This window comes from Syngnathoides biaculeatus, chromosome 14 (genome assembly GCF_019802595.1).
Source record: "Syngnathoides biaculeatus isolate LvHL_M chromosome 14, ASM1980259v1, whole genome shotgun sequence".
Taxonomy (NCBI): domain Eukaryota; kingdom Metazoa; phylum Chordata; class Actinopteri; order Syngnathiformes; family Syngnathidae; genus Syngnathoides; species Syngnathoides biaculeatus.
Window position 1 is genome coordinate 27,201,763 of NC_084653.1, and position 12,516 is coordinate 27,214,278.

A 12,516-nucleotide genomic window follows, 5' to 3' on the forward strand; every position below is an offset into this window, starting at 1 on the left:
TCGTCTTTCTCCTCCTCCTCACTCTCTCTCTCTCTCTCTCTCTCTCTCTCTCCTCTCCTCCTCCTCCTCTCTTCTTCTTTTTTGGCGTCCCAACTTTCACGCAACTTATGCGAGGAGCTCCAAACGCCCCAAAACTCGCGTGGATTCTTTAATTCGGCGAGCGCCGTCCGGCAGACTTTGAACTCGGGCGACTCTTCAGCGAAGACACCCCCCCGCCCTCTACGCACCCCCCCTCCCCCGGCCGCCCCCCCCCTCCCCCGGCCGCCCCCCCCACCCACCCCCTTTCCCCTCGAAGCCTCGTAAGGTGACCATGGCCGCCGTCCCGGCTGCTCTCCTCCCGCCGACTTCCCTAGTGCCCCCGCCGGCTCCGCCGCCGCCGCCTCCACCACCTCCTGCGCCGGCGCCGGCCGCCATCTCCGGCGGCGGCGGCGGCGGTGGCCTCGGCGCGTCCCCGCCGTCCGCCGCCTCCTCCTCCTCGCCGTCGGCGTCCTCCTCCTCATCGTCGCTGCCGGCCGCGCTCGGCGGAGCCGCGCAGACGCTCTTCCGCTCGGAGCTGCTGGCCGCCGGCAGTCCGGCCGGCATCGCGGCGGCCGGCAAGCCCGTGTACTCCACGCCGTCGCCCGTGGAGAACATCCCGCAGAACAACGAGTGCAAAATGGTGGAGCTGCGCGGGGCCAAAGTGGCCTCGTTCACCGTGGACGGCTGCGAGCTCATCTGCCTCCCGCAGGCGTTCGACCTGTTCCTCAAGCACCTGGTGGGGGGGCTGCACACGGTCTACACCAAGCTCAAGAGGCTGGAGATCACGCCGGTGGTGTGCAACGTGGAGCAGGTCCGAATCCTGCGCGGGCTCGGCGCCATCCAGCCCGGCGTCAACCGCTGCAAGCTCATCTCCAGGAAGGACTTCGAGACGCTCTACAACGACTGCACCAACGCCAGGTGAGAGACGCAAGTTCGGATCGGCGGGGGGGGCGGTGGAGGGGTCGGGGGGGGGTCCGCCGCGCTCCGCGCACGACTTTCGGCTTTGGCTTTGCAAAAGTGTGTTTGAAAGTTGAGAGTTTCGCGGAGCCTCTGAAAAAGTTCTGTGGAAAAAAAGTTGTCTCAAGAAAAAAAAAAATAAATAAATCTTTCCATTTAATTTATGAGACTGATTGTAAATCCATTTATGATTTCTGTTGCATGCCTATCATAAAACTAAAACGCACAGAAATCATACAAACAGTGCCAGGTGTTTTCGGCCTTGCTCGAGGGCACCTCGTCAGCCTCAGCGAGCGCCCCCCCCAAAAAAATTTTGACATTTGGCCACAGCGGAACTTGAACCTTCACTCTGTTGCCCCGAAGTCATTATCCAACGATTCCATCTGTGTATTCAATAATGCTAAATACATTTTTCCAACCACATGCATTTCTAAGACAAATATTATTCATATATTTTATGAAATGCCAGTCCAATCCAAAATCATGATTGCAAATGGCAGATTTACAAGGCTCAATTAAACAGCCTCCATTTGGAGAAAAGCTCGCCACAGATACATAATCACACATACACGCACGGGAATTAATAAATCACAGCATATTAGCAATCGCCATATTTTTGGACCTCAATATCTTTTAATATGGCATGATTAAAAGCCACATCAATAGTTGATTATTGTTGTTGCTCTCACACACGCGCGCGCGCGCACACACGCACGGGTCAGCCTGACGTCTCACCTGTCACTGTGATTGATTCCGTATTGACCCCTCGCCCCCCCCCGCCCCGCTGTAACTATGGAGACGAGCTGGAAATGCAAATATGATGCGGTGTCGCAATAGTCGTAAACACTTGGAGACAGCTTAAAAGATTGAAACGACGGCTTAAATCACTCACATTAATTAACACGTGCACGCTCTTTGTGTCACTGAGGGGAAATATGTTTCTGCTTTTTTTTAATTTTTGATATGTAATGCAAAGTCGGGGGGTGCTTTTCAGATTTGATACATGGGAATATATGGCACATGGATTATTGTATGTTATGAGCATAAATTGATTCCATTTTTTTTTTTGGGGGGGGGGGGGGCTTTGTGATCTTTTAATTTGGATTTACATTCAACGTTTGCAGATTACGTCGTGCGCGCGATTCACGTCGGCGACGGCGTGCCGTCAACATTTGGCGGAAAGCCCCGCGGGATACGTTTTGCGCTCATCGTTCGGAGTTGAAATGAGGCCGTCGAAGCTATTTTGCGGTCTGTGATTCCCCCCCCCCCCCCCCCGGGTCGTCGGTTGCCAACTTTTTCACCTCGCACACTCATTTGAAATTAGCGAATGGGTACATCGACACATGCGCACGCACAAAAGATCCACTTCCTGTTTAGTGAGATGGTGTAAACGCTTCTTCTTCTCCGCGGGTCGGCGCGCATTGGTGCATGTGAGCTTTTGGCGGATTGGTGGTGGGGGTTAAACGGTAACGCTGTGCCCCCGCGCCGCTTTAATGACGCTAAAGTTGGCGAGCCATTACGGGGCACGCGGACACGGCGCCGTAATTGTCTGTGAAAGCCGCCAGGTCCTGCGGGTCGGTGCTGGGCTCCAAATCAATCAGTCAAGAAGAGGCCTGCCCGCCTGCCCGCCTGCCCGCCCCGAGTCGGAGCGCTCGTCCCATTTGGAGAATTACATCACGTGCGAAAGGGCGGCTCCTGTTGCTTACAATCATTTTATTTGCTGTGTGCGTGATTGAAGTCCCGCTGACAGGACGGTCAGTTTGTGCAAACAGGTTTCCCCCCCCCCCCCCCTTTCCCCTCCCCGCCCCCCCCCCATCTCTGCTTTCTCCCTCATCCGTCAGATCAAAAAGTATCCTCTCGAAACAGTCTCATCGCCCCCCCCCCATTACTTCTCAATGAGGTGAATAATACTTGTGTATCGGGTACAATGGCCTTGCACTATTTCACATGCGACTATTAAGCCCCCCCCCTCCCCCCGACCCCCCTGCTGTGTATTGTGCTGCACTGCTTGTTGCCTATTTTAGAAACGATATGAACATTTATTACACAACTGGCTGTACCAGCTTTTTTTTTTTTTTTTTTGCGCGGGACATTCTTGGGAACGTCTCCAAATGTCGAAAAAAAAAAAAAAAAAAAACGCACGTCCTGTCCAGCTCCTATAATAAATCCAATCATATTAATAGATGCAGTAATGGATCTAGTATAATGAGTTGTCCTCTAGCCGTGTCTTGCCCCGACAATAAAACGGCAGTTTTACCGTAATCGCTGTAAATTTCCAAGCATATTCTCGCTGTCCGCTCAAACCAAAAGAAACTTTCTGTAAAAAAACAAACAAAAAAAAAAGCCGAGTGGCTGGACTTGGATGTCACTTTGTCGGTTTCTGTTACGCAATCAGCAGGGATGAATTTAGGCGAGAAAATCAAGCTACCGCACGCCCTCCTCTATTATTCAACGCCGTCCCACAATTTGTTAATAATGAATCCTGTAAATAAATGCCACACCACAAATAGATCTCAGTTCACCCTGGGACCGAAAAATCATTGGCTGTAAATTGTCTAAACGTCATCAGAATCAGGATCATTACCTCAACCAAAGGGGTGACATCTGTAAAGCTGAATGTAGGGACGGGAAAGTCCCGCTACCGGCCTTATTTCAAGTTCTTGGGTATTTGCGAAGGCTCTGAAATCAAGTCCTCCTCTTCAGCACTTGCCGATGGATGGCAGCGCTTTGACGGGTTTTTGGTTCACAATCAATTATCTGTCATTGTGTTGGTTGAAATTATACAGAGGCCTAATAGCTCAGGGGTTAGGGGTCAGGGGTCGTGAGTTCGTATCTCACTGGGGTCTCCATTCCCCAAGGGGGGGTCGCGTCAGGAAGGGCATCCGGCGTTAAAACTGTGCCAAACAAATATGAGCGTTCATATGAGATGACGCGCTGTGGCGACCCCTAACGGGACAAGCCGAAAGAAAAACTTGTCTGGTATCGGTATCGGTGAGTATTTAACACTGAATTCTTGTACATGTTTCAGTCAGACATAAACATCACACAAACACAATGTTCGAGAATTAGTCCATTCCAAACTACAGTCGTGCCTCTACTTGGGAAATTAATTTGTTTTGTAATGTGAATTATTTGCAAGTCGAAGCGCTTTTTGCATGGAAATAGCCTAATACGTTCCAAGCCCCCGCCAAAAAATAAGCATTCAAAGTACATAATGTAAAAAAAGTCATGGAAATGATGTTCATTGCGTTTGGCGTTGGTCGACTATGCGAGAGGAAGGCTGAGTGACAAGCAAAAGGCAACGTGGGGGACGGAGGAGGAGCCAAACGTTTGCTAGCCGAGAGAAAACATACGTACGAATGGACGTACGCGCACAACTTCATTACGGCGAAGAAAGATGACGAAACTTGCAAAAAGCACAAACAAAAAACCCACAAAGAAGTTTTACTTCTCCAATGTGTACTAGCTTGTGACGGCGATAGCCAATTGGAGAGCAGCTCCATTCACATGCAGGATGTTTACATTTGCTGGAATTTGCGGGCTGTGAATCCAGCGCCCATTTTCGTCCTTTTGTATCCTGAATTTTCCTTTTTAAATAGAGACAATATTTTGGAACCTGAGTTTTTTTTTTTTTTTTTTTTTCCTCATTTCTAGAGATATTCTTGAGTAGAGGTACCACAACACATACGAACTGCACTCTCGACGTGGTATCTGTAAAGCTGGAAAAAAAAAACCCAGTTAAATATTAATGTGGAATACTATATCCTGTATGTTGTATTTGGCCTTCTCAGTAAATATATCATCCCCCTAATTGCTTCCACACCGAGACTAACAAATTCAAGGTGGCACTGCTTGCTTACGTTCACTATGACTGTTACCACCAGGTGGCGGTCTACACACCTGCCCGTATCATACATTCTCCGCGGAGCTGACGTGGTATCTGTAAAGCTGATGTCAAAGATAAAGAAAGTTTGAACAAAACATTGAACGACTGCACGTTATGAAAGAACGTAGTGATATGAAAAAGAAAAGGCTGCCTAGTTCCATCTGAAGTTGAGTGATTAAAGGCTCACGGCTACTAAATGAAATAAATGAGCAACTAAAGTTGGCGTTAATGCTTCCATGCTGGTTCCAGATTTGGGGTTCTTCGGCCTCGGTTGGAGGTCCATCAAGTTGTTGTTTTTTTTCTCTTTCTTTCTTTCTTTCTTTCTTCTTTTTCCACTTTGTAATGCTTATTTATCTTCAGGAATATCATCAGCGTTGAGCCTTTCATTTTCTTAAGGGGTCTCTCGCGCCCGCTGTTCCTTTCCCTACCACACACACACACACACACACACACACACACACACACACACACACAGATAATCTCCCTTCCATTCCGAGCGTCCCTCCCGGAGCCCCACCGTGCCCGCTACTTGTTTTCCTTTTCATTTCCCCCGCGGTGGGACGGAAAAGGTTCTTATTGCCGTGTGACACTTGAACTCCGTGGAAGGTTCTTATAACGGGGGCGGCGGCGAGCCGTTCGGCGGGCCAAACGATATCGCATATCTCTCGTCGGCGCGCCGTCGCGGAGAGCGACAACACGACGGCGGGGCGCAGCCGTGCGGCAGTTAATCGACGCCGGTCGGCCCGCCTCGCTCACCTCGAACGTCGCGCCACCCTTCAAATACATTTTTTTTCTTTTTCTCTCAGGAGCTCTCATCCGTCCTCTCGAGACTTTTATTCACAAAACCAAAAAAGCTAGAACCTTATAATTACACTTTTATAACCCTATTCTTGTAATTCTTGTAATGTTACCATTTTTTCTTTTTCTTTGAACATTATGGATTTTAGTCTTGTGATGTTACCAATTTATTCTTGCAGTATTACAAGTGCATCATAATTTTACCCTTTTTTCCCCAGCAACTTCTACTTCTACTACTACTTATTTCTACTAATACTCCAACTTTATTTGAAAAGAAATTATAACATTCTCATATTGGTTCCTATGAGCTTATCTTGAAAATTTCTGATTTTATTAAAACCTTACCATTTTTTTTCTCACATGATAATAATAATAATAATAATAATGATGCATAACTATTGGGCAATAATATTGTGATATTCTCTTACTGTTAAGGGTTTGTCATCGTATTTTGACCATTCTAATTCTACAGTTTTATTCTTAAAAAAAAAAAAAAATAATGTGTCCTTTTTTTATGTATATTTTTTTCTTGTTTCACAAAATTTTCCCCCTTCCTCCTCCCCGTGACATTCAACTTTTTGGTGGTCAGTGAACTTTTTGAAACATAAACTTCCCGAGTACTTCCTGATACACACTTGAAAAATTACAAATGTGCTCAAATGATCTTTACCCCGATGTTTTTAGTAGTTATTAATGCGATACATTTATGTGTAGACGGTGACTATGGAGTGTAAATCGTTTCTATCACTAATTATCAACGACGTGCATTGATAATCATTTATGGAAGTGTTGATGTTTTGCAACAATCACCTGTGGGAAATCACGGGTGGGCTCCCACAGGGGACTCGCGTGGTCCTGGGGGGGCAACCCGGTGCCCCCCGGGCAGCACGTCGCTGACCCCTGATCAAATATATCAAATGACGCATTCTCAAGTGCACTTTCGTCACTCTTTTTTTCACAAGGGCAAAGGTCATTGGGATCGTTGACCTCTGCTGTCATTTTTTTTTTTTTTTACTCACGTTACAAATTTACCATAACAGTCGTCATTTTTGGGGTATTCAAAATGACAAACGTATGGAAATGACATGTTCCAACCTTATTTTGTAGAGTTTGTTTGCGAACATTTTTCTGTCGCTCAACCAGACGCAAATCACCACATTCGAATAATAGACAAATTATGATGTATCATATTTGTGGAATATTTTTTTTTTGTCAGTTGTTTTTTTTTTTTTTTTTTTTTCCCTGCATAACTCATCCATACTGTCTTTGAAACAAACGGATATCATCGTCACTTCTTGCCTGGTAGCTCGTTGGGGGGTCGAGGAGGGGGGGGTCAACGTCACCCTCGCTCGTTTTCTGCACTTTTTTTTATGTGTGTTTAAGACAAAACACACACACACATCTGGAAATGACGGTAATTGTTTTGTTTTGCGCTCTGCCACCGAGGGTGCCAGTCCCCCTTTCCCACCAACTACCGGCACCCCCCCCCCCCTCTCTTCTCCTCCGCCGGCATCAAGCTCTCTTCTAATATATTTGTTTTCTTACAAGGGCGGCGACGTGTTTACAGGTACTCGGGGGAGATTTCTGGATTGCGTTCAAAATGCTCGCAGCCCGCCGGAGCGGGTGCCGAGATGCGGCGCCGTCACCCGGCAACCGCATCCAAGAGGGAGCCAGGCGATAATAACTTCAAAAAACAAGAGTGACAGATGCCTGATTAGATGGGGGTGGGGTGATGGCGGGGGGGGGGGGGGGGGGGTTGAGATAATGCTACGTGAAGCCGTTTACAATCCAAATCTATTCAAGCACTTCCTTGACAAGACAAATTGTGCCTCATTTTTAGTTTCTATATTTTGCAAAGGAGTGTCGGTGTATTTATTTTTGCTTAATCCTTCAGTGGAGCTCTGCTAAATTTGATTAGGTACAGTACATGTGCTCAAGTCAACTGTGCAGGTGGCAGATGGCGGCAAGGTGCGCCCCCCCCCCCACCCCCCCACTATCCCCTTGCAAATAGTCTCCTTGAAAAATCAGAAGGGCTTTATTAACTTGACATCCATCCAGTCGGAACAAGCGCAAAAACATCGGCGCGAAAAGGCCGCCATTGTCTGGAGCGAAGACGCAGCGGCTTTGACTTGTTAGGAGAGGCTTTTGCTGGCCCCGCCGTCCGTCTTAACGACGTTTGTGGCTTTGGAGGCGATTTGCATGGCTAAGACGCACGTTTGCTTCATTTGCCCGCTTTAGCGCTCGCTCTTATTCATTTGTTCCCAGAGTGTTCTTCGGAGCACGCTGGAAGGAAAAAGATACTTTGCGAATTAAGTCATACGGGGGGGAAGAAAAAAAACGTCTGGGAAATGACGACGATTCCCTTTTCATCTTTTTCTTGAAAACATTTGACTTTGTTCATGTACAATTGGAACTGTATTGCCTTATTATATCATCTCCCAAAATATACCTTCAAGTTGACTTGCATATTTCTACATTTTCTCTTTTTAACGCTATGAAGCTCTTGTAATATTACAATTTTTTTCTCGTAGTTGTTTGCCTCTTTTCTTTTGACTGTCTGTTTTTTACATCTTTATTCCCAAAATATCCCTTCATGCATTTTCTATCCTGCTCACTGCATCCGATGGCAGTCGGGTTTTGGCGGCGTACCACAAGGATCGGTTGCCAGTCAATCACAGCTTTTCCCAAGACTTTTTTCTAAAGCAAAAGCAAAGCAAAGCAAATTTATTAATATAGCGCATTTCATACACAAGGTAACTCAATGTGCTTCACACAATTAAAGGCATTTGAAAACAAAGCGATAAAACTTTTAAAACGGCATAAAAACAATAAAAATGACAAACAAAATATTTAAAAAAAAAAGACAATTAAAACCGCATACAGTGCAAGTAATATGATCCAAAAGTGGATAAATTCTAAAAAAAAAAAAGAGTTTTCAACCTGTATTTCAAATTCTACTATTATGACAACTTTATTCCCGTAATATTATGACTTTAGCCTTGTGATATCATGACTTGTACTTATATTGCTCCTGAAAATGTTTTGACATTCTCGTCTTTATATCATTCGAAATTAATTTTTTTTCTCTCAATGTTATGACTTATTCTTCTTTTAGTCACAATAAGATGTCATTCATTGAGTGGGATTTTTAAAAACTACTTTATTTTTTTTTCACCAGGCTGGTACAGAAGATGAAAAATAGATACTAATATTAGCAATTTGTTTCATCACATAAAGCTCATAAAAGTCGTAACATTCTAACTTGATTTGCACCACTTCATGACTTACGTTCAATGTTTTTTAGATTTTTTAATTTTAGTGTATCTCTAATATTCCCGAGTATATTTGCAGGATAGATAAGAGCAGATATTTTCATGAAAAAGGCACCCATTTCTCTTTTTACATTTTTTTTTTTTTTTATGAAGGTCACGTAACGTATGACCTTTTCAGGTGCTAACTTTGAGCAACAGCTGCGGGTTTTCACGTCGACCCCCCCCCCCCCCCCAACGGCGTGACGACGTGCCGCGTTTAGCCAGCGTGGCGCGCGAGGACGCTAAATGTTCCTGACAAGTTGGAGTTTGAAGATGAAATTTCCTGATTGCGCGAAAGGCAAGAACAACGCGGGGCCCTGGGTCGCCACCGTCTAATATGGTCACGTAGAGAAATTGATTTTCCTGTGAAATTAATTAATTTTTCATATAGCCTAAAGCTGGAGTTAAACAAAAAAAAAAAAAGCGAGTATTTTCCTTTTTTAGAGAAGTATTGCCTAATCATATTAATGCTTCTTTTGCCCCAAGGATGAAAAGATAATTGTACAAATGCATTTGGAAATATGTATCACTGAGTATTTATGATTAAATTATGCAAATAAGCCGCTTCCCCATCCTTGGCGGGGCCCAGATTGTCTAATTAGGATTGATACGGCGAGGAGATGTTGGGGAGTCGGAATACAAGCATGTCCAAAAGAGCAGAAAATTGAAAATGACAAGGATGGAATCCTTAAAAAGTGTCTCGTTTGCTCTCACACTCTCCCCCCTTCCTCCCCCCTTCCTCTCCTCTTCCTCTCCTCTGTCTAATTCGGCGTGGCCGTATCAGGAGTTAATTTTCCCCGGCTTCATTTCTCGTCTGAGCTGACAGGAAAAGGAATCCAGCGGGGAGGCCATCTCGCATGGGATTCCACAAATTTTCCTCTGCTTGTGTTTTGTTTTTTTTGTTTTTTTCCTTCTTCCTCTTTGACGGCGGCTATCGGGGACGAATCTTCTTCTCCTGCGTAAACATGCCGACGACGTTCCTCAAGAGTTTCTCTGTCTTCAGCGCTCGACTCCAAACAAGCAGCTCGGCTTTGCGAACGTCAGGTTTATGGCAGCAAGAATCCTCCGAAAAGAGCCTTTGCTCCTTCATACCAGAAATATATATGCTCAAAATCATCGATGGATTGACGTTTGATTATGCAGAAAGCGTTCAAGTACTTTTTGTTGCTTTCCAGATAACAATGGAAAAGATACACTTTTTAAAATCAATCCAGTTCGTCCGGCGTCATGAAGCAATTGAATGAATTTTTCCAATTATACCGTGGCCTCTCGACGTTTTACGATTTTCGAAATGAATGATGAATTTCAGACGGAATTCCCCTTTTTATTGTCAATGCTCCCGGGCCCGTCGCCGACGAAACAATTTTGTGTTTTCACGGCGTAAAACGGCCTCAAAGGAGCCCGTTTGCCGGGCAGTCGCGGCGTCACTTCAGCTTGTCGGGAGCGCGAAAAGCGAATCTATTCACGGAGTCACCGACGACGCTATGGTTTGGTAAAATATCCGTGGGGTTCCGTTGCGACACACTTTTCCTTCTCGCACAGTTGAAGAGCGTTGAGAAGAAGGAGAAGAAGAAAGGGGAAAAAAAAAAAAAGAGGCGATTGTTATCTAATCTTTACCTGGCGCGAGCTGCGAAAAGTCCCCCAAGCTGATGACACTGGAGACCAGCGACTCATTCGTCACGCCGCTTCAAAAGCTTTTGCCCCTCAGTCAATACCTTGTGATGACCAACCAAAGAAAAATGACCTTAACTCTGTTTGACGGGAAGTCAGAACCAGACAAGCGCTCAATGCGCTCGCCGTGTGTGTGTTGTTGGATTAAATCTCACATTGCCGAGTTGAGTCAGCAGATGAGGCCTCGCTTTGATTTCCAACACAGCCGTTGTACTGTTTCGCCTTTTAATGAAAAGTGCAACCACGGTATTCAAAGCTCGGAGGGGAATAACTTTGGAATGTGGACCGAATTTAGGTCATCGCAGCGCATTCGGGACGTTTGGCTTTTCAGGTGGTTTGATCAAACGGATTGATCGAGAGGTGCGTTATTGTAATTGCGTTTGTGGGTCAGATCAAGCTGGCTGACTGGTGGTTCCAAATTTGGACGTTGCTCGGCAGATCGTTCCCATTCTGTCACTCACATTTATCAGGTCAGGTCCCCCAGAACCTTTTTGTTGTCGGGGCCAACATCGGCAGTGTTACGGAATTGTTACTTTCAAAAGTAAACTCGCCTGTTCTCATTGTCTCGCTCGCACGGTTCTTGGCAAGGAAAAGTCTTCTTGCTTCATGATCCTTGATTTATCACTCCCACTTTGTTTAGTTGCAGAACTGACAGACAAAACGCAAGACCGGTATCAAGTCCTCAGTGCTCGACCAAACCAAACAAAATATTAATGACAGTCCCCTTGCCAAATGCTAACTTAGAATGTCAAACGCCATCGACGACAGTAATTGTAACCCTCAAAAACTCGCTACCGCTATTTTAACATATCGTAACATCTCATGTATAATACAGACCCGACAAAAAAAAAAATCAACACTCAATGGTGTGGATTATACATAGGTACGGGGGGAAATGGGGAAAAAAAAAAGGTTCACATTTTAGAAATATGTACCTCCGTCGAGCTTTTATGAAAAAGCGGGACACGTTCATTCCAGTACGCCAGCGCCACCGAGAGGTTCTGAGAAATGTGCACACTTTCACTTTAATATGCCAGGGCCTCGACGAGGTGAGCCTACACTTTCAGTCCAATACGACAGGGGTAGAATGGCAGCAAAATATGTACATTTGTGCGTATAAGTTCTCACACCCAGGCAGAATTTGGGAAATACAGATTTTTAAAAAAAATCCGGCAAACGACTGAACAACAACCACCAGTCATTTCTTCATGTTTTTCTTTTTGTTTGATGATGCTATTCTGAAATGCTCCATAGTTCAATTTGAATCCTATTAAAATCAAACCAAAGTGTGTTTCGTCAGGCCCTTCATCTTTTCTTTCAATAATTGTTCCCATTTTACAAATTCTGCACATGTATAATCAACGATTGAGCACAACTGTGTTTTCTCATCTACTTAATAAAAGCAGGGCTGGAATTTCAAAAGAACAACAACTAGGTGGGAAAAAAAAAGTGTTACGCGTTCAAATAAAGTGCTTAACTCCAAAATAATTATTTGAAAAATCTTGCAAAATACTACTATGTCATGTTCTAATCACATGGGTAGAACTAAAACGATGCATTGTAAAAATGCATTATACATGGGTAGAAGGGTCTTCCAGAATTTTGAGATCAACTTTAGGGGTTCGTATTATACAAAGGTATGCATTAAACATGAGAACTTACGGTACACGAATTTACAGTACAACATGACAACAGCATTCCACAATATTCACATGTCGGGCATATTTTCTCTTTGCTGTGTGGGAACGAGAACTGCTGGGGTGGTTAGTTGGGTACCTTCTTTCCCTCGTTTTTTTGCTCTTAATAGCTCTGCATGTCTTCCATGAGACTTCAGTGCTGCCCGCCAATGTAATACTACAAAAACGCTTAAATTCC

General features: G+C 45.0%; 1 protein-coding gene across 5 annotated transcripts in view; it reads left to right on the forward strand.

Annotated features, from left to right (window-relative positions):
• The first annotated feature begins 281 nt into the window (after positions 1-281).
• The window catches only part of dachd (dachshund d), a 135,188-nt gene continuing 122,953 nt past the window's right edge, over positions 282-12,516 (forward strand). For all 5 annotated transcript variants that reach the window (XM_061841664.1, XM_061841668.1, XM_061841665.1 and 2 more), the window contains exon 1: positions 282-936. In XM_061841664.1, the coding sequence (XP_061697648.1) occupies positions 311-936 (626 nt within the window). In that variant the 5' untranslated portion in view covers positions 282-310. The remainder of the gene's footprint in view (positions 937-12,516) is intronic.